The sequence below is a fragment of the Ammospiza nelsoni genome, chromosome 12, assembly GCF_027579445.1.
Source record: "Ammospiza nelsoni isolate bAmmNel1 chromosome 12, bAmmNel1.pri, whole genome shotgun sequence".
Classification (NCBI taxonomy): domain Eukaryota; kingdom Metazoa; phylum Chordata; class Aves; order Passeriformes; family Passerellidae; genus Ammospiza; species Ammospiza nelsoni.
Genome location: NC_080644.1, coordinates 12,172,862 through 12,198,384, shown reverse-complemented (window position 1 = coordinate 12,198,384; position 25,523 = coordinate 12,172,862). Strand labels below are relative to the sequence as shown.

Below are 25,523 nucleotides of genomic sequence, written 5' to 3'. Positions count from 1 at the left end.
TCACTATAGGACACAAAACAACACGACACAAACCACTGCTCTCAAGGTAGAAAAAAGGAAATTTATTTTATTTATTTCTGACTCCAACATTTATAGTTTTCCAAGAGTGACAGTGGATTGGAAGGTGACAGTGCCACCTCTCCAATGACACTGGACAAACCAACAATCCATCAAATTTCTCCTCCTCCATAGAATGCAAAACAATGAGTTATTTACAGAAAGTGTGTGAGAAAGTTTGCTACAAGAATGTAAATATCAGAAGGCTTAGAAAATCTTAAAAAATCAGGGTGACACTGGATGTTGTGAGCTCTTTTTCCAGGAAGGTGATAAGATTGTTTTCCTGGTTTTGAAGCTCTGGACACATGAATCACATTCTTCCTTCTTTGCAGATCACAGAGGCCTTGTTGAAGGAGAGAGATAAACAGGCAAAATGGAATGGGATCCCCTTGCTGTTGCAGAAGCTGTATGAGCACAGCCACCCAAACAGTGACTTCTCCCAGTGCCAAAGCATCCTAAAGGTACTGCCTGCACCCTTCTTCCTAAAGCTTCAGATGATTTTGTTGTGGTTTTCTTTAAAGTCTACTGTGCTCATACTGTATTAATTTTTTTAGCTGTCTGCATGATGATATCTGTCAGAAATTGGCTGGTTGGTAAGAGCTGGGGGTGCAGGTGATGATTAGTCATACAGATAGTGGAAGATAATTGTGTTTACAGTGATGAACAGTTTTCTTTTTGAACCATCTCTTTATTTTTCTCCTACCTGCAGGAAATTTCTCCACTTCTCTCGATGGAAGCCATGGTTTATGTCACAGAAGACAGAAAAGCTGCTCAAGAGTCCAGTTTCCCCAACACATACACGTTTGATTTGTTTGGAGGAGTCGATGTGAGTGTGTTTTTTCAGTATCCAAAGATCTGCATGATAATCATCCCACTGAAAAATCTCTTCAGTGAGGTCTTTGAAGCTTCTAAATGCAAGCTGCAGAATGACTTTAGCAATTTAATGTAAAGCATTAGAATTGTGCCACTTTCTGTTAATCAAAATTGGAAAAGGGTGTATTTTTCAAGGTACTACATGCAAAGTGAGGTGTTTTGTTCTTGTATGATACAGAATACCTGGCTGTTTCTTTAGTCAGTCTTTTTTTACCTTAAAAAAGATTAGACCTTTAGTTCTGAATGAAGACAGTTTCAAATGATTCCTGGTTGTGAGATAAAATAACCCAATTGGCATTGGAGCAGTGAGAATTTCACTTAGCACTGGGGGATCTGTGGCTGTTGAAGCACACCAGGGCTCTGTTTTAACCAGGTTGTTTATGTTTATTGCTTCATCTCTGGCAAAGTTTTTAAGCAGAACTGGAAGGTTTCTGTGGACATTCTGGCAATTTATCATTTTGTTTATTTGCTTTAATTCTACATTGCACAAATACCCATTTGCTCAGTTTTATGGTGCCCAACTCTGACTTTGCTTTCATTAGAAATGTATTATTTGTATTTTCCAGTGAACTAATTAACACTCTCTTTAGTTTAACTAAACAGATTTTGCTATTTATTTTTGTCACATTTATTTTTGTTATTTTGTCTTTTTAACAGAAATAACATTTTTGTTATTTTATTTTTTTACACAAGTAAAAGCTTGCTTTTACTTAAAGCTGCTGTTGATGTTTTGAAATGAGCACTGGTTTAGTTGCTGCTGTCAGTTGAGGGCAAAAGCCTTCAGCTACCCAAGCAAATGAGAACACTATGAAAATACTTTAAATTTCCCATGTTTTTAAAGGGAAATAGTGGTAATTTTGTATAAATGATTTTAACATAGTGCACAGAATCTGTGTGTTTTGGGGACAAGTTTTTGGTTTGGTTGGTTGGGGCTTGGTTGGCATCTCCTTTGGGCTGGAGATGGTAAATATCAAATCCACCATACCTGGTGGTATGGTCAGAGATTTGGATTGAGGTGGGTCTAATGTGATTAAAGGCAGTGATGGAAGCCAGTGCTGTGTGTTTTCAAAAATCCTGCTCTAGGATCTGAAAGGGAAGAAGTTTGATGTGCTGGTGCTGTGTGTGCCATGTGCTGATTTATGTTGCAGTATTTTGAGCTGTGGAACATGAGTAACTTTGAAGGGCACTCAGTTTGCTGTGTACTCTCTAGGCTAGAATGTGTGAGAGTTAAAATATTTTTGGATTCTGACAGTCTTTACATTGAGGAAGAACAAAACCAGCTTGGTGGCTCCTCCCTTTATATGGATCCATGTAAAATAAACACCTGAGAGTGCAAATACACAAACCTCATGGATTTTATACCTGAATGTAACCCCATCCCAAGAAATATTATCTCATAATTCCCTTTCTGCTCCTTCTGCCTCTGGTGAGAGGCAGAAACCCCAAGAATTAAAGCATAAACCCCAAATTTTAAGAGGTGCATTCTCCTCCTAAAACACAAACAATTAATATGAGATCTGTATTACTGCAGTCATTTTTCTCTACCCTATTAATGCTACAGCTGCTACTACAAATATTGCTAAAAATGTATATTCCTCTTAAAAGCTGCCTATTTATTTATTTGTTGGTGCTTTTAATGTAGCCTCCAGTGATGTCAGCGTGGTTTCCTCTGTATGGATCAATAGTTCATTAAAAGAAGATGGGACAAATAGATGTTGTAAACTCTCAAATATCTTGTGAGTTGGCACTGATATTTATTACTGAGTGATACCTGCAATGCTGTCAACAATTTTAAGCTGAATTTTAAAACCAACAGCATTTGCAGTAGTTCTTGCAGAAGTCATCAGTCCCTTCTGTTTGCCAACTTTCATTTTTAAATAAAGTGCTGTTTTTTCAAATATTTAAAGCCAAACTAGACTAGAGCAACTAAAGATCAGTTCTACATCAGTCAGAACCACAGTCCTGATTTTGCTAAGCTGATAATATTCCTTAAATGAAAATATAAATGTAAATATACATCCAGGATCCTGTACACAAGCAGTGGCTTTTTGGTGCTGAGATAAAATCTGGAGCTGCTAAATTCTGTCTGGACCTGAAATGTTTTTGAAGCCCAGCAAGATTTAGTGACTTTGCAAAATTTGCATCTCTTTGCAGATTATTGCTAAAGATTCCTTATTTTAAGAGATGTGTGATCACCATCCTTGATGTTATCTGGAGGCATGTGAAATTACATTCCTTGCAAGCTCAAATTCTTTAAAACTTGCCAGTGGGAGATTATTTTGTACAGCTCTTACTGTTTCTTCAGGGTAAATGCAACTATAATTTGTCAATATGATTTTGACATCAGTTGGGGTTTGATTGTAGAGCCTTCATTATTCATCTCTGTGACTTCAGCAGAAACAGGTTTGGGTTTGACATTGGCAAATTAATTGGTTATTTGTATCTCAGTGATCATTCCCTTAATTCTTTGTCTTATTTTTACAGCTTTTAGTAGAAATTCTCATGAGACCAACTCTTATTACACAGAAAAAGAAGCAGAAAAGTAAGTAAATAGGTGGTTTATCTCTTTCTTTTCCCCAGTTATGCCTGATGGTTCTGCTTCAGACAGAAATTGTTCTATTTTTCTGTTATTCCCTTTCCATCCCAGCAATTTCCTGTTGATTCATTTAGGAGTGAATCACTGTTTCTTTGTTCTCCCTGGTACTGATTTGTGCTGGGATTTGGGAGAGTCACCTGCTTGTGGCACAGTTCTGGAGCTTCATACACTCAGCACAACAAACTTGACTCAAAGCACTAAATCTGCAATCACTGGAAACTCTTCTTGTTCCTGTGGCTACAGCTACAGTGAAAAATTATTAATAATAAACCAAAAAACATTGTTTATGTCATGGGAGTTGCAGAGATTGTAAGATGAGTAGCTCAGGAGAACAGCATGCTTTTTGTTACATGACTGCTCATTTCCACATTGCTGTAAGGACAGGGGGTGCAGTGAGTTCAGCTCAACCTTCCTGCTGGAGCAGCTTGGCTGCAGTGTTTTCATTTCCCTGCTTGGGATTCTGCTGGTGCTCTGCTGAGGGAAGGGAATGTCATGGTGCACCCTGTGCCTGCCAGCCAGGGAACTTCAAAGGTGGAGTCTCTTCAACTGGAGCTTCAGGCATTTGAAGGTCTGTACTGAAAACATGTTTTAAATATTAAAATGCTGTGGCAAAGCAGATTGGAAGTTTTTCTATGAAGCCCAGGTGCTGAGAAAACAAGCATGAGTTTCTAGTGGAGAAAACTGCACGAACTGACATTTTTTTCCCCATACAAAAATAATTCAACATGTGAACAGGTCGGGTGTAGAGTGTTTGTTGTGGCTTCTATCCCATAAAGCATTTGCATGTGTGCTGTGAGCTGGCAGCCTGGAGTTGTCACCCATCCCACAGCTCTCCATGTCCCTCCCATGCCAGGGGTGTTCCTTGGCAGGGAATGGCTGCTGACTGTCTGCTCTCTCCTTGCAGTAAGTGATGACCTCATCAAGGACTGTTTAAGCATACTGTACAACACCTGCATATGTGTAAGTACAACTCTTCTGGTGACTTTTTACATGTGCTGCTTGATAAGACAATAAACAGACTCTTTTAAGTATAATTTAAACTTACTCTGAAGCTTTGCATAAAAATTCCTTCAGTTAAATACAACATCTGATGTGTTGCTCAAATAATTTGTTTTCTGACCTGCATTGTCAAGCTGAAATTCCCTTGTTTGGATCTTTCTGTCTCTGTGTTTCCATAGGAAGGCTGTGCCAGCCTTTGTCAATGTTGCAGTTTAAAATCTGAAGCTGAGAATGGATTCCTGTTAAGCCCAGCCACAGCTGGTCTTGTTCAGAATTGGGGCTGGCAAAGGGTTTTGATTTTGATCCTACAACTCCATGTGCTGGATTTTAGTTCAGTCCAGTCCAGTAATGGCAGATCAGTGCAAAGGAAGGTGCTGGGTTAAAGGCCTCTGGAAATACCTTGTCATTAAAATCCTGAAGCTAAAAGCAAAGGCCTCAGATTATGCATGCAGGGAACATCCTCAGGATTGTTTACTTCATCACACCCCTCATTATGCCAGAGCCTAGGGAACATTATTTAACAAAAATTTAAAAAAGAGCTGGTTAGTGGCTTGGAGCTCTTCCAAAACTATCAGTCTAATCTCCAGAGTTTGAGTCTTACTGGATCATGTCTCACTGATAAGGATCTGTGTGCACATGGGACAGGGAAGAGAGGGAACAGTTTTTTCCTTGGCTTGGATGATTTATTTTTTTAAACTGCAGGTAATGCAACTTTTGCAAACTGAGAATAGCATGATAAGCTAAAAACCAAGTTTTTAATTTCTAGACTAGCTGCTCTGTTTTAATTCACTTTGGTATTACTGCAGAGATTGGAGGAGAAGTGTCTAGGATCACAGAAATGGTCTGTGGGCAATATTAGCTGTTTTTATGCTTATCTGTAAATATTTGGGAATTCTCTTTGCCACTCTGGTTCTGTGAGCACTGGGGATGTGTCTCATGGATAAAACACAGCTTTGCAAGCAGTGAGGATGTAGCTGTGACTTCCAGGAAAGCCTGGCTGTGCTCTCAGCAGAGCTCAGAGCATGAAAGGCAGCCTTAAACTTGAGTTTCCATGCCTCAGTCTGACTTTGGGGTTCATCACCCTGTTCTTCTAGGCCAGTGCTTGATCTGGGTTGCTCAGTCAGCAGTGCTGAGGTGTTGGGATCTCTAGCTTGTCAGAGTGACCCCAAGAACAGTTGGAAAGTCTCTTTTGCCACCCCAGGGCTTGAAGAAGGAGTCAGGGCTCTTCATTGCTTGGTCTCAAGGTTGTTTATTGTTTCTTATCTATAAAATTCTTTCTCCTGCCCTGCTGAGGTCCATCCAGCAGGACAGTTCCAGGCACTCTGCCTGCCCCCAGGGCAGTGTTATGGCTTTATACTAAAAACTACCTGTACAATGTTTACAATAACTTCCCAACACCTATCACCTATGTTAGACAGTGAGCTTCTACTCTAAACCAATCTGTAAGTGCCACCATCACAGCAGAAGATGGAGGCCAAGAAGGAGAAGGAGAAAGGCTGGACACACCCAGTTCCCTCCATCTTGCCTCCTGAACCCCCATTCAAAAACCCCAAAATCTACTTTTCCACCCCATGATAACTTCACTATTATTCTACCTAAACTGTTGTGGCTTGCTTATCTTCATATAAAGTTGGTCATTTACTCCATGGTCATAATCAAACCCACAGGTGTTTTGGGCTCCGTGCCAGGGTCTCTGAGCCCCCTGGCAGGGGTCCTGGCCATCCTGGACTGCCAGAGGGATGTCCTGAGGGTTTAGGAGCTGCTGGGTGTGCAGACCATGGCATGGAGCTGCTCACAGTTTGTATGCAAAGCAGAGCCCAGCCCCTGTGCTGTGTGCCCAGGCAGGCAGGGCTGCCTTTGGATTCAGACAAGGAAAAGCTGCCTTGAGGTGAAGCCTCTCTCTCATCCCAGCGTTGTTGCCAGCGCCACAATGACTCCACACCAGGACTGGAGATGTTTTTTTGTTCCCACAAACACATTCCCTGGTTTCAGGAGCAGCTAGCTCAGCACACATCATCTCTAAGGCTGTCTTGCCTGTGCCATGTGGCTGCTCGGGGTGGGCTCTCACTGGGTCTGTCTGTGCTCATTTCCAGACTGAAGGAGTCACAAGGCGGCTGGCAGAGAGAAACGACTTTGTGTTGTTCCTGTTTACACTCATGACAAACAAAAAGACATTCCTACAAACTGCAACGCTCATTGAAGATATCCTGGGAGTTAAAAAGGTTAGTTACTGCTTTCTTAATATCATTTGTGTGGCTTTTCAGCCCAGTGGAGGAAAGAGAGCTGTTTCTTTGAAGAGTGTCTGAGGATAGTCCTCAAAGCTGCCATTCTCACTTCTTGGAGCTTGTTTGAAACCTGCCTGTTCACAGTGGTAATTAACTTCAATCACTTCTTACAAAGAAGCCAAACTATTCCTGTGGTGTCATCCTTGTAGTGCTTTTACCCAGTTCAGAGAATGACAGCTGTGTCCCCATGGTCTGAGTCATTAAAGACTTGCCAATATTACGGACAAAGAAAATGAACCTCATATAAATACAGTTTTCATCCTGGCCTGCTGATTGTATTTGACATACTTCACTTGTCTTCCTCACATCTGGGAGGTTTCCTGCATATTCCTGGGTGGTTGTCACCTCTCTGAGAAGTTGCAGGCTGGGGACACAGGGCATTTAAATCTTTTCTGCACATACCTGGTTATTGAACTTATTTACCAGCATCATTGCAGCTCACTGCCCTGATGTGATGCAAGTAAAATACTCAAGGTGTAACCTTGGGAAAACCTTGATTGGAGGGAGTCTGTGTGCATTTTATGGAGAAGGCCAGGAGTCTGTAACCTAATACTTTATTATTTAAAATAAGATTGAGGTTGATGTACCTCCTGAAATAGGAAACAAGCTCAGTTTATCTGGACATTTTTTTCTTTTGAAAGCTGTTTTCAACATCTTTTTATTAAAAAGAACTTCTGATGAAAAGACTGAGAAATAATTTAGAAGTTCTTATCTGTGAGTTTTGAAGAAAAGACAGGATTGAAAAACAAAATTGAAGTCTAGTACCTAAACGTAATTTATGTATTAAATCAGCTTGTGGTTTTGTGAGTTTTTTAGTTAAAAATAGACCCCCACTTTTTTTTTGTAAATATAAAAGTAGTATTTAAAATATGGATATCTGTACTTTGGGAATTGCTGAGCCTGACAGCTGTTGTAAATCCCAGCTGCTTCTCCTTTGCTACACTGGAATAGCCCAGAGAGCTCCCAGGGAGGATCTGCCTGTGTTCTCTTACTGACCATCCCATGTGACTGAGCTGCTGTTGCCTCCCCAGGAAATGATCCAGCTGGATGATATTCCCAACCTGGCCAGCCTGGTGTCCAGCTTTGACCAGCAGCAGCTGGCCAACTTCTGCAGGATCCTGGCTGTCACCATCTCGGAGCTGGACACAGGCAGTGATGACAAGCACACTCTTCTGGCCAAAAATGCCCAGCAGAAAAAAAACTTGGGCCCTTCCCGAGCTGAAATTAATCAAGGTAATTGTTGTGCTGTAACAAATCAGAATAATCTCAGCAATGTATAAAGTTTTCCACTTCTCAGTGTCACCCAATGTTATGTTTCTGAAAGATACTGAAAGTGTTGTGTCTTACAAAGCACTTCTCTTGATTCACTCCCCTCAGACTGTTTCCTGAAAATAATGTTTCCTGTTAGTGAAACTGTGTAGCATTTGGTTTCATGTGGTGTTGCTAATTAGGTGGGTAGTTTCTGTCATTTCAGCATTCTCTGAGTGGCTTAAAAGAATTGGATTTGTTTTCTGTGCCTTAGCCACATCCATGGACTTCCCGTTAGCAGCTCTCAATAATTCTGTGTCCTCCATAAAATATGAATTCCTGAAGTAAAGCTGCCTGCAGTGTGGTTGCTGTTGGAGCAGTTCCTTCTCTGATTTTATCTGATATTGTCCTGAACAGGATGTCTTGTCTTTATCAAAAAGAGAAGTGTGTTTAATATTAGTTATGTTCCTCAGTGTTAGCAAACCAGCCTTGGAAATCTGTGGGACTGATCTCAGCCTTAACTTTGAGCACAGGGCAGCTTTCCTTATTGTGCTGAGTACTTCTCAGGTGCAGAAGTCTTGCCTAGAAGGATGAATAGGAATTGGAAAAGTTAAAGTATCATCAGATGTAGAATCTGCTGTTTTCAGTTCTTGCTGTGCTGAAAAGCTTTTGGGCTTCTGAAGCAGATATTTGCATAGGCCCATGCCAAGAAAATGTTTAGCTAATATTTTTTTTATGGGCACAATCAGAGACTGATTCAAAGGCTGTACAGTATATTCTATTTTTAAAACTTTATCAGGGAGCTTATTCATTCAGAGATGCAGCCCTTTCATGTAATGTTCATGGCCAAATTCTTTGTCCTTTTCTCCTTGCCCCTGCAGGTGGGAAGTGAAGCTTTAGCCGTGTATCTTTAATAGACAGGTCCTGTAATTAAATTATTCTTGAAGGCAAACTGCACCTCCCCAAACATTTTGCAGAGCAGTGACTCCTGTCTTTCCACTGCTCTTTTTGAGGGTGCAGCTCCACAGTTAAAACCCTCACACCTGAGGCTGCTGTGGTGTGTTCTCCACCTGTTTTGCTCCATGAGGAGCTAATTCAGGAACTTTTTACTTGAAAAGCTGTCAGATTTCCTCCCCACTGCTGCAGGGAGCCAGTTCAGTCACTACAGACTAAAACCATGGGAAGGAAAATGAAGGAGGAAAGGGGAGGTGGGGCTGCCCCTTCCAAAGGCTGCTGCTTTATTTCTGCCAGCTTAGTTTTCAGCCAGATCAGTTCCTTGGTGAGACTGTAGAGCAGCCCTGAATTATTGCTCTTTTCCAGTCCTTAACAGAAGAGTGTGCTGAGTTCTTCCATCTTCAGATATTTTTAACCAGCTCTTTTTAACCATACACTTCTGTATTCCTGAAGTAGATGTACTGGTGATCTTATACTGTAATGAAATTCTTTCTCTTTATTTTTTTCAGCTACACTTCTGAATATTCCAGGCTTCATCGAGCGGTTGTGCAAACTGGCCACAAGGAAGGTGTCTGAAACAACAGGGACTTCCAGCTTCCTGCAGGAGCTGGAGGAGTGGTACACCTGGCTGGACAATGCCCTGGTGCTGGATGCACTGATGAGAGTGGCAAATGAAGAGGCAGAGCAGAGCAGCACAGGTACCTGGCTTGCATCCCTCCACCCACCAGCAGCTGATGAATGTCTTAACCTTGCTCAGGGTTTGCCACGTGTTGCTTTTCCTGTCGTCTGGTCCTGATTCCCCTTTCCTTCCATGGAGGACTCACATACCAGCATTTAGGTCTGACTGCTGCTTTGTTCTCATGTAGCACTGATTTTTTCACTGAATTAAAATTAGCTAAAGGAAAAACCCTCCAGCAGTGTGTGCCCTTTGCATGCCTAGCTAATACTGAAGGGCTGTGCATCCTCAGCCCTAACCTCCTCTGGAGTGATTAAAATAACCCTCCTGAGGTAAGTGGCTTCACCAGCATTTTACCCTAAAACTTTGGCTCCTGACTTTGCGTTCAGATGCTTCATACAAAACAAGTGTCCCCTTCTTCAAAAAGGAAAGGTAGTTCCAGCTAAATTAAAGAAATTAATTGGAAAAACAAAAAAAAATGTTACAGTGGAGGTGTTAATACAACCTTAGGAAAATGCTTTGGAGCATGTGTGTGGTTTGTTTCTTCACCCTTTGTTATGACAAAAATGCAGTGTATGTCTGGTAGAACTCAAAGTACTTCATATTCCTGTTTCTGCTCTTAGCAGGGTAATTCTCTAAGGTTATGAAATTATTTAACTGTGGCCTAAGAATACTGGTACTGAGGTATGAAATAAAAATAGATTTAATAGTAAGTGCTTCTGATCATATGCCATCTACTTTTATTACCTTTATGCCATGACTTGGTGCAGTAATCTGTTAATTCATTTAGGTGAGCTGACTTATTTTAAGGAGATGCTGCCATTTAGTCTGTTATGAAAAAAGAATTTAAAAATCTGATTTTATCTCCTCTAAATTTTCAGCTATATTTTTTCTCTAGCATCTAATTCAAATTGGTTATTTCCTGTACATTACTAATTTTAGTTAAGGAGAAAATTCCAGCAGCTGTGTGCTGCTCCTGCATCTGCAGTGTTCAGTGTAAAAGCAACAACTGTAACAGATCCTTTCCTGTTGAAGCTGCCTCAGTCTCACATCTTTGCCATCTTTTTCAGAGTCTTCAGATGAGAGTGGACTGGCCAACACCTCCACAAGGACACAGCTGCCCCAGTCCATGAAGATCATGCATGAGATCATGTACAAGTTGGAGGTGCTGTATGTTCTCTGTGTGCTGCTCATGGGCAGGCAGAGGAACCAGGTGAGCCCCAGTGGATGCCCACACTCACATTTTAAACCTGAGTGCTCATGAGTGAGGTCATGGGCACAGAAATGTCAGGGCAAAGCTCAAGGTACCAAGCTGGGCAGTCCTGCCCAGAAACCAGGCAGCATTTCAGTGGGAGCAGCTGGGGCTGCTCACACCCTGCTCTGGTGCAGGAGGGATGCAGGAGGAAGCAGCAAGTGTGTGGGTACCTGGATGATGTCAGGAGTTTTCCCCCCTCCTGGTGCCCACTTTGGATGGAGCCCCTTCAGGCCTTACCCTTCTTTGGCTGCTTTCACTTTTGGAAATGCTCTGGATGATTTTTGCAGCATATTGCCATGACTTGGCAAAGTGTTAAAGTCCCGGCACTTCAGTGCTGTCTGCACTGGTCACTGCCTGCAAATCCCACTCATCTGTTCCTTTGCCTTTCTTCCTTTTAAAATGAAAAAAAAAAAAAATGTTCCCTGCCTCACACGGGCTTATGAAGAACCAGTCACTGCAGCCTTGGCTGTGGTTTGATTTAAATAGGTCAAAAGCAGGTTGTGAAGGGAAAAGCAAAGCAAACCTTGGTGAGGTTTTGACAGGTTTCCAGCATTGGCAGTCTGCTCAGCTCAGCAGAGCTTGGCATAGGAGGGGCATTCAGATGTCCTGGACACTGGGAGGGCCAAAAGAAAGGCTGTTGTGTTAGGCAGGAGAGGCTGTGTTGTGAGCAGGGGTTGGGGCACATTTATCTGGATTATTTTGTTCTGCAGTAGTAACTTCCCAGGGTATCAAACACCCCCCAGGGCAATCTCCTGAATCTCTTGATCTGAATACAGGTGCAGCTGTAGCTCAGTCCCAAACATAACCCACCTGTTCCCTCCAAACCTGCAGCAGAGCTTGTGGACCTCCTGTTCCTGGAAGTGTTCAAGGCTGGGGCTTGGAGCAGCCTGGTCTGGTGGAAGGCAGAGCTTCCCTTCCATCCCAAGCCATCCTGGGATTTTGTGACTCTAAGCAGACACTTGGCATTAAAAGAAGCAGATTCTGCATAAGAGGAAGCAGAGGGAACCAGTAATTCTTGCAGAAACCATAAACAATTCCTAATCATGTTGTCATTCCTTTTAGAAGTGCTGTTCCTGTTAGGCATGAAATAAAATGTAAACAAAGCCCAAAACATAACTGAAATTAGCAGAACATGGATCTATTAGAAGGACTTTTTCTTTTCCATTGTATTAAGGCAGATAATTCATCCCTGCCTGAGCTCCCAAAAGAATTCAGGTTTATAGATTCTGCAGAAACTGTTTGCAGCCTGCACTCATCCTGCTGCAGCTGGAGGTCCTGGATTCCTTCCCTCCCTGGGTCACTTCTGGTGTGTTCCTGTCAAATGTGACAAGGCAAAAAAATCTGCTGCTGAAGCAGCTAGCTTTGAAGATGAATTTATGTTTTAATTTCCTGAGAACACAATTCTTATCCTTCATCTGCTATTTCTGTCCCCATGCAGATGGGGAAAGCAAGGATAAAGGTGGCCTGCAGTTCAATTCTTCCCAGGACTGATTCAGGACTGCAGTTGAATTCAAATCTTGAAAGATTTGAGTTACTGCATTCCCAAACACTTCTTATCCAGAGTCAGGTTTTTTTGTTGTTTTTTTTTTTTTTTTTTTTTTTTTTAGGGTTTTGTTTTTTGTTTGTTTGCTTTTGGGAGAGTTGGTTTGGGGAGGGTTGTCCTTTATTTTGTTTGGGGTTTTTCTTTGTTTTGATTTGTGAAGTCCTCTGCCTTTAAAGCACATGCTACATCCTTCATTCCTCAATCTGCATAAGATTTGTGTGGCAGATCTTTTTGTGTGAATCCCCTGCCCTTCCTGAGAGCCAGGCACTGGAGCTGAGCTGTTCTCCAAGGGAAGCTGTGGAATGCAGGCACAGCAGTGTGCAGCAGCACCCTCAGACAAGCATCTCAGCTGCTTTTTGGTGTCTTTTCTGGGAAGGAATAAAAGCACAGGATTTGTGGTACCAGTCTGAGCAGCCAAAGGACTTGCTGGTTTTAGATTGGATTCATTTTTGATAGAATTTATTAAGGGCATCACAAACCTGCTTCAGTCTGCTGTAATAATTGACATAATGGTCTGGCATTTGCTTGAAGCAAGGTGCAGCCTCCCAAACTCAGCCTGTCCCCAAATGAATCTCTGAATGCTTGATTTAAACTTGATTGCTGGCTAATTTGCATAAATTGATAACTCTGGTAGCAGTGACTTAACTCCTCCTGTTGCCATGTTGGGGATGATCTCACCTTGGGAATAAGAGGTGTTTCTCTGCAGATCTGGGCCTTTGCTGCCTTCTCATTATGGTCACACCCTAAATTACTCTCCTTATGTATTTTTCTAGGCTGTCCTGCATGTCTGTGTTGTGGTGAAGAGCCATCAGATGATTTCCTTGCTCCTGCTGTAGGGAGCCACACTGCACACACAGAAACAGCTTAGCAGAGACAGTTTTAGTGTTGAGAAAGAACAGAGCAATTCCTGTGAAGCTGGATGGCAGCAGGAAAAAGCCAAAGTAGCTTGAAAGTTGAATATAGAGCAGGGATTGCCTTGGCATCCTCAGGCAGAGTAATTGTAATGAGTTTGGGCTCTGGGAGAGAGTGATGCAGAGGCAGAGATGTGACTGAGGAGCTTGGTCAGGTGAGCATTCAGAGCAAACTGAACTGCACAGATTTGAAATCTGAGTCATTTGGAGAGGAGCAGATTGAGGAGTTAACACTGAGTGTAGAGAGCTGTTCCTTTGCTGAGGGTTGAGGCTCTTGCAGGCAGCTCAGGCTCTTTCTTGGCTCCCTCCTGCTGTGCCTGTGCCATGGAGGGACAGGGGCACTACAGGGAGCACTTTGTTCAGAGGGAATCCTGTCCAAGAGTGTTTCAAAATAAAGGAGCACGAGAGGACTCCAAGCTCAGCAGTCTGTCAGGGCAGTGTGGGTGGGTGGGAAGGAGCTGGATGCTCCTCAGGTGTGTATTTGAGGTGTCCAGCATTAATTTATGATTTCCATCAAGGTGGGACAGCTGGTGGCTACAGCCAGAGGAGTGCAAAAAGCCATCAGCTGTGCTGCAAACTAGAACCAAAACCTGTAAAACAGCATCAGCTTCAGATATTTTTATTCATTTAGGTGTTTGAGTAAATAAAACAAAGATTGATCTGCGTTAAATGATGCTGCTTACAGTTCTGGATCTTGAGACAACCTGGGGTATTTTTAAGTGATTTTGTTTGTTAGTTTTAAGGAACATGTCCATTACTTGGCTACTTAATTTTTGCAGAATGTTGTACATTCCAGTCATGTGGTTTTCATTTGCTTGTACTAGGCCTACAGCTAATGAGAGTCCCCACTTTCTCTTTCCCTTACTCCTCATCTTCTAAACTCCTTACATCAAAAGTATCTCAGCTTGGACTAAAGGTATTAAACAGCTGTTCACACCAAAATTATTAGCTTTTTTTATATGAATAAAAAAGATGTACCAGGCAGACTGATAAGTAAGCAATTTGACTTTTTTTTTCTCTGAAGTTCAGCTTCTCTTTAACCTGAAGGAGCAGTGTGGTGTGGCTGTGTTACTGCTGGACTCTGCTCAGGTGTTTTGATGAACAAAACCAATATTGATGGAGTTTTTTGCCATCAGAAGCCTGCCTGAGCTGCAGCTGTGTGTCTTCAAAGGAAAGGACACTCAGGGGATTGAGTGGCTGCAGAATATCCCCAGCTCAGCTGTTTGGTGTAAAATGCATTTTCAGTATGCTGGAAGTGATGTCCTGATGCCCAAAGCAGCTTCCAGAGACACAGTGGTTAATTGAAGTGCTGGTGAAGAGCTTTATCCCAGAATAAATGCTTGGTTTAAACCTGTTTTCTATCCAGTGTGGATGTTTTCTATCCACACCCACAAATAGAAACTGCTGCACTATGGTTAACACAAACATTTGCTGTTTGAGACAAGAATTCACATCCTTTTGTCAGGGGATGACATCACTGTGCCCATCTGTTTGCAGACTGCATTAAATCTGTGTTTAGGCTGGAGCAGACATGTTTGTACCTGTCTTGTTCCCCAGGTTCATAAGATGATAGCAGAGTTCAGACTCATTCCTGGCCTCAATAACCTGTTTGACAAACTCATCTGGAGGAAGCACTCGGCCTCAGCCCTGGTTCTGCATGGACACAACCAGAACTGTGATTGCAGCCCGGTGAGCACCTCTGCAGTTCTGGGTTTTCATCCTGGCACACAATTCTGAGGAGCTGTGCTGAGGATCTGGGTGTTTGCATCATCAGTGACTTGAGATGTGGTAGCACTCAGATTTTGGGGGATTATTGATTTCATTGAAGTCTATCCTTGGGTCATGCTAGCAATGTAGCAGGGCCAGTTTAGCCTCTCCCCTCTTTCTTAGTTTGTTCATTTGAAGGAACATGTCCATTTTGGGAACTGAGAAAGGAGTACATTTCTGGACCCTGGAGGCCAGAGGTAGAAGACAACCAAAATTCAAAGAAAAGATTCCTAGGAGAGGCACAGGGCACAGATTGTGCCACAGTCAGGTTTAGGAGGTTGGGTTTGTGTTGGACTCTTTATGTTTCTTTTCTTTCCAAACCTAGACATTCTGAATTGATCAGTACAATTCTAAGCTTTTTTGCCTTTGCAGTGAGAAGGAATTTATTACCTGTTATGTGCATAGACTTAGAGGCAATCTCCATTTCTATTTTGGGAAGTGCAGCCTCTCCATTTTTGCAAGTCACTTGCTCTGCTGTCCAAAGGGGTTTGATTTGGAAAGGTTTTCCATTCAACTGTTTCATGCCTGCTTGGTAACTGATGATAGCCAAAAATACTAAAGCAGTGATGTTTTTTCACCTTTCTTGTCTCCTTTTAGGACATTACTTTAAAGATACAATTCTTGAGGCTTCTTCAGAGCTTCAGTGACCACCATGAGTGAGTATGAGAAGCTGTGGTGGGTTGTGGCTTGGTGCTGTTTGCCTGGTGTGGTTCCAGGTGTCCTGAGCACAGGGCAGGCTCCATATGAAGGGAATGTTGTGCTGTCCCTAAACTTCATATTCCTTTCAGCTCTTGCTGTTACAGCCTAAGAATTTGCTCTGTGGTAGGCATGTCTGAATATGTCTGAATATGGGTTTAACCATATTAAACCCATAATATGTGGGTTAAACCCAGCTCATTTTGTCTTGTGTTGAGATGAGCTGCAACATGTACAGGATGAGTTAACACTTTCTGGCTGAAGGAATAAGGAGGCAGTTTTCTTCTTTTTTGCCTTCTCCTGAGAGCTGACAATGAGCCAGGGAAATACAAAGAAATCTCCTGTTTGCCTTCAGAATAAATCCTTTGGAAAACTTGGGTGTGCTGGAATAATTGGAGGGGTGGTGCAGTTTGCTTGGGGTTATTTAATATTTAATATTTAATGCTGTGCTGCTGGTACAGAGGTGTTTGAGACTTGTAGAATCCTGCATTCCATCAGTGTTGCTCTCATTCAGTTCTGGGAGATGGTGTCCTTTCCTTACAAACTCCTGTGTTAGAGCCATGTTGTACTTGAGGTGCTGCTCATTCCTAGAGCCAGGCTGGTATTTTTGTGCAGGATTTTAGTCCTGTTGGATAGATTTCAAACATCAGCCTTTTTGATTGTGGGATATTAGCTTTGAGAATGCAGAGCTGCTGGACATAGGGAAGGAATGCTGACCTGTTGTAAATCCTTCATGCAAGACATTGTTTGCCTGGGAATCACTCCAGGTCTTCCAATAAAATCTCTACAGGTGATGTTACTACTAAAGTGGCTGCTGCAAAGATCTCAGGTTTGTTTGAGCAGCAAACAGCTCCCAGCTGTAGCTTTGGAAGAAGTGGAATGTGTGGAATCTGTTGGGAGTTTAAATAATTACATGAACTTTCTGTGAAATCACAGATAAGCTGAGTTAACTGAGGACAAGATGAGAGCAAAGTACTTGTGTGCTGATGTTCATTCAGTGAAATTGTGTCCAAACCAGACTTGCAGAGCTGTTTATTGCAGGGAGAGAAGGGCTCTGTTCTCATTGCAGAAACTGTTCAGTCCACATCAAAGGAATCTTTACACAAGAACCTCAGTGAGCACTAACCTGAGGAGAGTGTTGGAAACAAGAAGGAACCTCACACTCATCACTGCATCTTCTGCCCCCTGAGCTTTCCTAAAAAAGAATCTTTGCTGTCTGATTTTGAACACTTGGAAAGCAGAAAGACTCTCAGGGAGCACATTGTGGGCAAAGGGGGCCCCTGGACTACATTTCTACTCTGTCAGATTTATTCTTTACAGACAAAATAATTTATTTTCATTATGAAAAGTTCAGTATTTGGTAAAGAATTTATGTACATTCCTGATTTATATTCATTTTTTAATTTGGATCTTTACTTTTCATAATGTTTTTAAATATTTCCAGGGTAAACTTTGTTCAGATAACAAAATACCAGGATGATTGAGTCCTTTTTTGCAGGTTCTGCTTTCTTACTTAGAAAGAGATGTATTACTTTAAAAGAGTAGTCACTATAGGGTAGAGAAAAACTTCAGGAAATTGTGAAAAAGTTTGCTATTTCATACTTATTTTGGTCTGAAATTCTGCAAAATGTTGCTTAGATTTTTTTTTTTTAAATGAGCATTATCCAGAAGAAAATATTTACAAAACATAAGATCCCAAACAAGTCAGCAAAGAACCATCATCTCAAAGCTGGTCAGTGTTGGAAGTGGCATTTGGTAAATTTTGGAGGAGGTTTTCCTGGCTGGCCTGGTGCAGGGAGCAGAGTGGGAATGCTGTGAAGAGCAGCCAGGAGAAGGCAGCTTGCCCTTGTAGTCCTGTGCCTCTGCTTTTCATGAAATTGCATTTTTGCCTCTTGAATTAATCCTGCTTTTCTCCCCTCCTCCCCCCCTGTCTTGCTTTAGGAACAAATATCTCCTTCTGAACAGCCAGGAGCTGAATGAGCTGAGTGCAATCTCCCACAAAGCCAACATCCCTGAAGTGGATGCAGTGGTCAACACTGACAGGTGAGAGGGGACTCAGGGTCACAAACTTCCAGTGTAAGTTTGACGTCAGCTGTTCTGTTTGACCTCTGTCTGTCCACCACCCTTCCATTTCAGTGACTCCTTTCAGTGGGAGGTGTTCAGGCTTGTGGAATGTTGATGGTCATTAGCAAATCTCAGGTGTGCTTGTGCTGTAAAAACAAAAGCAACTTTAAAACCCCTAAAAAGAGGGGTTTGAGTTCATGGCTCAAACTTCACTGTGATGTGCTGGATCTGCTTGTCTGGCTGTCCTCATGTTGAGCATTGCAGACAGACCTGGAAAGTAAACTGATCCCTCAAATAATTTAATTGCTATTAAATCATAGTCCTGGCATTCAGGAGCAGTGTGTGCACACATAAATGTCCATTTCCAGGCTGCATGAACACATCCAAGTGTCTGCTGAGAATATTTTACCAGCAGCTAATAACCAGAATAAACTAAATTAGATTAACATGTTAAACCACTTAGAGAATCTCTTCTGTTGCATTTGAGTATCTGTTAGATGGACTGTTTTCATCTAATAATCTCTTTAATACATGATTCTGGTGTATAAAGCTCAGCAGATGGAAGGTTGTTAGCAGAATTTATTTTGTCAGAGTACTCACTCCCAGGGTATCAGCAGGGACTTGGTGTGCACAGAGCAGATTTACCTCACTCCAAAAGGGAATCTCTAAGAGGATTTCTAGATTACAGTTATTATCATAATACTGTGTCTAATTGGGAAGAACTTTTTTTTTTCACCCTTAGCATTTAGTTTTCATGTTGCTTTTCTTGATAAACGAGATCAGGGCATTACTTCTGAATGAATTTAATGCAAGTGGATGCTCCACTGAAGGTGCTGTTCAAGACAAGTAAAATTGCAGTTGTACAGCCTAATGTAGCACACAGCTTTCCATACTCCGCTCTGCCTCCTAAATGGAATTTAGACTTTCCTTTACATTTTTTTGAGGGGAAAAAGAGGGGTTTCTTTCATTCCTAAGCTCAAATGCAGTATTTTTTTTTCCTTGATTCACACAAGGTGTGAATTGGTATTTCTGAAATTATTAAAATTCCGAGAGAAAGTTTTTGTTTTAAATTTATTTGGAAGTCATGTTGCAGGTTTTGCAGGTATTTACCAAGGGCAGTGAGGAGAACTCCTCTGCTGGTAGAACTAGCACAATATTTGTACTGTGTGCTTCAGTACAGAGGTTTTGATCATCAGAAGCTCTGGAGCAGTGATTGGATTCAGTGCTCAGTGCTTGCCCAGCCCTTCCACTCAGCTGTCATTTCTCACCTGCTGCAGGAGCCTTGTCTGTGATGGGAAGAGAGGTTTGCTGACCAGACTGCTCCAGGTCATGAAGAAGGAGCCAGCAGAATCCTCCTTCAGGTGGGTTCACTGTGCCTCTGAGGAGGTGTTTGAGACCCCTGGGATGTAGCTTTGGTTTTGTCCAGCTTAGAGCAGCTGAGAATGTTGGAGAACAAGCTGTGGAAAGGTCTGGCTTTGTTGTGCTGTGGTGGCAGTGCTGGTGCGAAGAAATCACAGCCAGTGATTTTCTGCAGGATCAACAGATCTGACTCCAGCTTCAGAGTGGATTGAAATTCCAGTGATTCCAGATCAGCAAACTGGATTTAAATTGCAGTTGTAATCAAGTACATCCCTTGCCCCAAAACCGACACCTCCTTTCTCTTTCTCAGGTTCTGGCAAGCAAGGGCGGTTGAAAGTTTTCTGCGAGGTACCACCTCCTATGCAGACCAGATGTTCCTCCTCAAGAGAGGGCTCCTGGAGGTAAGGAAATTTATGCCAGGTATCCTCCATAGCAATCAAGAAGGATTTATCTGCAGTGAACCAAAAGTGGATAAAATGTAGTGTTAAATAATTATGCTGGGTTTAAAACTCAGCAGGAAATGCCCCCTTGGAGTAGTGGAGGAATAAACAGTCAGGGAGAGAAGTCAGGATCACAGTTTACTGGAGAAATCACAATAGATGCAACAATAATAACTTATAAACTGTCCATTATTCCTGTGTAACTGTGACAAATGCTGGGAACACTTAAAAATACCTGTGAATTCTGCTTGTGGCAGCCAGATGTGGCCATTTGTATAACCTGCATCACTAGGAACTCCTTTTAACAGGAGACTCATCTAAATTATAATCTTTAGTTGGTTTTGTGGCATTCAGTCACCCAAAAACTTGCAGATAAATGCTTTTAATACTGATTGAATCAGAGTCTGATTTGTACTGCTGGCTTGGACCAAGCTGTGGCAATAACATGTTTTCCTCCCCTGCCAGCATATTCTCTACTGCATTGTTGATAGTGAGTGCAAGTCACGGGATGTGCTTCAGAGTTACTTTGACCTTCTGGGAGAGCTGATGAAATTCAATATTGATGCATTCAAGAGGTTCAACAAATACATCAACACAGATGAGAAGGTAAATATTTGTAAGATCTGTCCCCTTTGGCTCAGATTACACCCTTTTATAAGCAAACATAGCACTAAAACTTGGATTCATTTGGGTTTGGTGTGGTTTCAGAGCTTGGGGCACAATAAACATTATAAGGGCTGAGTTGCCAAAGCCCCTCAGTGTTTTCAGCAGTGCTCCAGCTGTCCTGAGACACTGAGTGCTGAGCTGGTCAGCAAACATTGCCCTGTTCATGATCAGGGAGGCCTAAGGTCAGGCTCAAGGGTAGCAGAACATTTCCTGTGCAGTTGCCAGATTTGTGGTTAAGTAATAGTTGTGGACATTGAGACAGCTCCAAAAAATCTTTCACTGGAGCTTGCAGTGGGAATTCCTTCATGAATAAGGCTTAAAATACTTGGTACTTCAAACAGACGTAGATATTTGATGTTATTTGAATTTAGAGACACTTTAAGAAGCCAAGGCTTATGTAATTAGCTGTAAAATTGAGCTGCACATCAGTGGGCAGCTCTATACAAAGTGGTTTCATGCTCTTGTGCACTTTAGACATTTAACATCAGCTGGTGGGTAGGTTCTCAATGGCCTTACACTGTTTTTTTGTTGCTGTAATTTTTCTCTCATTGCTGTTAGGTCTGGTAGGCTTTGGAGAAGGGATGTATAAATGTATTTTAAAGAGCTGTATTTATTTTGGAGGTTCTTCTCTAGTAAATGAACTCAGACATTCTAGAGAATGTCTTTATATTTCCTCTGTGCTTCCTGTTTACTGATCTCTGACTGGGTTTAGCTCTCATTCTGTGTGACTCCCTCACTGTGTTCCTCCCTAGTGCTGTCTGCTTGTACAAAATCACTGTAGGAAAACATGGAGCTGCAGGAATTCTCCCTTTCAAAACAATTAGTGTATGAAATCTCACTTTCAATGGAGTGACATAGCTTCAGAAGCGATTTTAGGGGGTGCCAGGATGGCATTTATCTATTCCATAGTGTTTTTAAGTGATCCTTTTGTCAGCCCTCAGTGCCAGTGTTGGCTTGGGCAGGGTGAGGCAGAGCTGGGAGTGATGTCTCCTCTTGCCTTGTTAGAGATACCAAAAAGGTAATGACCCTGAGTATTAATTATTTAAATCTTTGAAATTCAACACTAAAAAGTGTTTCTGTTCAGTTCCAGATCTTTTTAAATCAGATCAACAGCTCTCTGGTGGACTCCAACATGCTGGTTCGCTGCATCACGCTGTCCCTGGACCGCTTTGAGAATCAGTCTGATGCTAAAGGTGAGCAGTGGGGTGGGACTGGGGGGTGTTCACTGCTGGTAATGGTTAATTTAAATCTGGGCTTTGACACTTTGGGGGTTAGACAAGGAAATGCCACATGGAAAATTTGAGCACCAGTTCTTACTGTCCAGGTGCTTGGATCAGTGTGTCTGAACCTCCAGCACCCAGATATAGGAGTGTGCCTCCTGTTGATGGAGTGACAGAACTATCCTTTGTCCCCTCAAAAAGGAAGGAAGCCCAGAAGTTTCTCTCCTCAGTTAGGTGAAAAAGCCACCTCATAGGCCTGGGAGACTTCACCTCAAACTTAGGGATAGCTAATTGGACAGAAGCCAAAAAGTCCCACCTGAGCAATTTACTAGAAGCGAACAAAGAAACTAATTGCTTTTGTAAGGTTTTTTACCAGAAGAAAAGATCTCCTGTACCTAGCTCAATTTTTCTGTTTGTTATTTTGCCTTTTATTAAACCTTATTGTTTCCAACACTGCAACAGAAGCCATCCTGCTGATTTTTATGCTTCCAAAGGTAGCTGAGCTATCTTGGGTGTGTTATAGACCTCTGAGAGCTTATCAGACCTGGCTCAAAGAAGCTGCTGTAATGTGATGATGTCCGCAGGAGTCCCAGGACGAGGGAAGAGATGAGAATCTTGACTCCATGTTTCAGAAGGCTGATTTATTATTTTATGATATATATTATATTAAAATGATATATTAAAACTATACTTAAAGAATAGAAGAAAAGGATTTCATCAGAAGGCTAGCAAGGAATAGAAAGGAATGGAATGATAATAAAATCTTGTCACTGACCCGGGTCCGAGCCAGCTGACTGTGATTGGTCATTAATTAAAAACAACCACATGAGACCAACCACAGATGCACCTGTTGCATCCCACAGCAGCAGATAATCATTGTTTTTCTTTTCCTCTGAGGCCTCTCAGCTTCTCAGGAGAAAAAAGTCCTAACAAAAGGATTTTTCATAAAATGCATCTGTGACACTCTAACACGTGGTGATTGTGTTTGTCCTCTTGCTGCAGTGGCAGAGGTCCTGTCTGAGTGCCGCCTCCTGTCCTACATGTCCCAGATGTCCATGAGAATGTCCTTCCTCTTCCGTCTCATCAACATCATCCATGTACAGACACTTACACAGGTAAAGAGCTGCCAGACCTTGCACTTGCCTTACTGGGACTGCAGTGGTGAGCAGGGCTGAGCCTCCTGTCCCTGGAGGACACACATATCCCTTTTTCCTTGCAAGAACACTTCCACTGTGTGCTCCCCACAGGCTTGTTTTGTAGGAACATGTATACAACAGCTGTCTTGGCATTTAAATTTTTTTGCTGTGTCATTTTTACCTCCAGGAAAATGTCAGTTGTTTGAACACAAGTTTAGTTATCCTAATGCTGGCCCGAAGGAAAGAAAAGCTCCCTTTTTATCTGCGCACCTTGCAACAGATGGAATACACAGAGAAATACCCTGGCTTCATCCTGAACAACTTCCACAGCCTCCTGCGGTTCTGGCAGCAGCATTACCTCAACAAGGACAAAGACAGCACCTGCTTAGAAAATGTATGTGACCCTCTTAGCATGGCAACACGTGTCTGCCAGCCCCCTGGCAAAAATGGGAGCTTGGGAAGGGAAAGAAGGGAGGGAGTTCTGCCCCCACTGTAGCTCTGTGGTGCTTTTCACACCTCAGTCAGGCTGCCACAATGCAGGTGCTGGGCTTCCCCAGAAACAGAGCCTGAGGTCTGGCTGTGGCACTTGGTGAGACTTGCCAGTGCTGAGTGGGGTGGAGAGGTAGGGCTGGCAGGATGGCCAGGGAGGGGGAGGCAGGACAGAATGCAGTTCCCAGAGTAGTTAGCACCTTAGCCAGACTGTTCCCTCTTCCTGGTGTTGCAAACAGTGCAGGAAGAATATCTGATGTAGCTGCTGGAAGCCAAGGGAGCATCCTGCAGGTTTCTGTGCCAGAGCTGACTTGCCCTGGGTCACTGGTGGGTAGGAATAACCACATCCAGTTATGTTGGGAACACGTGGTCTGGTGTTGGGCTGCTGGGGTGGCCTTTTGGCTTTGAGGGAATAATGCAGGAGGGGTGTGAGCAGGGAGTGTGTTGATTTTTGTGCTCTCAGGAGCAGGAGCTACTTCCAGCATTGGCTTATCTGTGGCACTACAGGGTACCAGTTTGTGTTTGGACTGAACAGCAGAGGACAAGTTTGGATTATGGATGTAGTGGCTCGGGCAGGCTGGAGTCACCCTGTGCTGCTCTTAGCAGCTGCCAGAGGCACTGGGAGTCCTTGTCTGCATCTGGAGAGTGGGCAGCTGGTTGTAGAGGGTGTAGTTGTTCAACACCCAACCCTTCTGTGGGCCCCAGGGAGGGAGGGCAGAGAGGGGAACCCAAAGTGCTGGTCACACTGTGGGGCTGGGCAGCTCAGGCTGAACAGGGAGTGATTCTCAGCTTTGGGAGGTGTTCCCTGCTGTGGCCTCCACTGACCCCCTGTTATCTGTGCCCACAGAGCTCCTGTATTAGTTTTACCTACTGGAAAGAGACTGTTTCGATACTGCTCAGTCCGGACCGGACGTCCCCCTGTGCCATAGTCAGCTACATCGACGAGGCGTACATGGACATTGACAGAGACTTCTCCGAGGAGTAATTGCCACCTCCAGCTTGTGATGGGCAGCTCGGAGGGTCCCTCCCAGCCCAGGGATTTTCAGGGATACGCTGTGTAGTGTGTGTGTGCAGCTCGGAGCTGCGGAGCGTCGTCCCACCCCCGCCCCTGCCGGCCCCCAGCTCTGACCTCTGAGACTCGGACAGCTCTCTGGGCAACACATTCAGGGATGTATCTTCCAGTTGTTCTGGGATAAAAATAATCACCTGCACAAACCAGCCTGTATTATTTTTTTTTCTCCTCTCTCCCAGTCCGGCGAGGCTGGCAGAAGGGGTTTTGCTGATGTGAGGGTTCTCTTCTCTGTATGTGCCAGTTGAGGGGTGGCTCTCTCAGGGCTGCCAGGATGAGCAAGTTGAAAAGCACAGCAATTGCCCTCCAAGTGTGAGGTCCAAGGAGCCCATCTGAGCAGGACCCCAGCACCAGCCACGTGCAGAGCCACCACGAGGACTCCCTGCAGGTGTTAACTCTTCCGCCGGGCTTTGGAATCAGGCCTTTGGGCTTGGTTAGAGCATGAGTGTGTGTGCGTGTGTGTGCTTTTAATTCCTGAGAGCCCCAGCTCCAGTCACCTCTTTACCATCGCCTTTTGGATCATTTGGTACTAAATCTATCTGCATTAGGAGAGAACCTCTGCTCCTGCTGTCCTTCCTGCACATCCTTCCCATCCGGAGGCGTTTGCAGTGCTGGAGAACAGAGACATTTCAGCAGTGGTGGAATTGCAACAGGGGTTGGTTTTTTCACAGAGCACTAGCATTAAAATGTACTAATTTTTTAAACTTGCAGCTTGTCCCTTCTTGGGTAACTAATCTGGTTTTAAAATCCTTTTCAGGACCATTGCTCTTGATGTTAACCTGCTATGCCTGGAAGTCTTATGTCAGTCTCTGCTTTCGGCCCTTAATATCAACACACACATTAATCTTGAAAGTGCAATATGTACTGGAGATGTCCGTTTTTTCCTGGATCTGTTTTAATCAGAATGTGTTAAATGCTGGGAATAAACACTCCTGGTTGAAAGTAACTTTGTAGGATATGTTGGGAAGGGGGAATGGGGTTTTGGCAGTCTTGATTGCCCTGCCTGCTCACCAACACCATGTTGCTCCAACACATTCCAATACCCAGGAATGAGATACACTACACTTAAGCCACTACATTTAAGTCAGAAACATGTCTTGCAGCTACAGCTAAAAGAAATCAGTTTTGAAACCACATCTGAATTTTTTTAACATTTTCCAATTTATTTGACGAGATGACTTCAGCTATGTCCAGGCTTCAGAGGGGTGAGGATGTCCCAG

The 25,523-nt window shown here is 43.1% G+C and overlaps 1 protein-coding gene across 1 annotated transcript in view; it reads left to right on the top strand.

Moving 5' to 3' along the window:
- Positions 1-25,249, top strand: part of TRPC4AP (transient receptor potential cation channel subfamily C member 4 associated protein) — a 35,740-nt gene extending 10,491 nt beyond the window's left edge. The window contains exons 2-19 of the mRNA XM_059481034.1: positions 390-518; positions 767-883; positions 3,415-3,472; positions 4,431-4,486; positions 6,619-6,747; positions 7,842-8,043; positions 9,522-9,710; positions 10,759-10,901; positions 14,955-15,086; positions 15,762-15,820; positions 17,802-17,903; positions 19,202-19,285; positions 19,594-19,684; positions 20,189-20,329; positions 21,474-21,582; positions 22,612-22,724; positions 22,933-23,139; positions 24,082-25,249. Of these exons, the coding sequence (XP_059337017.1) occupies positions 390-518; positions 767-883; positions 3,415-3,472; positions 4,431-4,486; positions 6,619-6,747; positions 7,842-8,043; positions 9,522-9,710; positions 10,759-10,901; positions 14,955-15,086; positions 15,762-15,820; positions 17,802-17,903; positions 19,202-19,285; positions 19,594-19,684; positions 20,189-20,329; positions 21,474-21,582; positions 22,612-22,724; positions 22,933-23,139; positions 24,082-24,219 (2,199 nt within the window). The 3' untranslated portion in view covers positions 24,220-25,249. The remainder of the gene's footprint in view (positions 1-389; positions 519-766; positions 884-3,414; positions 3,473-4,430; positions 4,487-6,618; positions 6,748-7,841; positions 8,044-9,521; positions 9,711-10,758; positions 10,902-14,954; positions 15,087-15,761; positions 15,821-17,801; positions 17,904-19,201; positions 19,286-19,593; positions 19,685-20,188; positions 20,330-21,473; positions 21,583-22,611; positions 22,725-22,932; positions 23,140-24,081) is intronic.
- Positions 25,250-25,523: the final 274 nt, after the last annotated feature.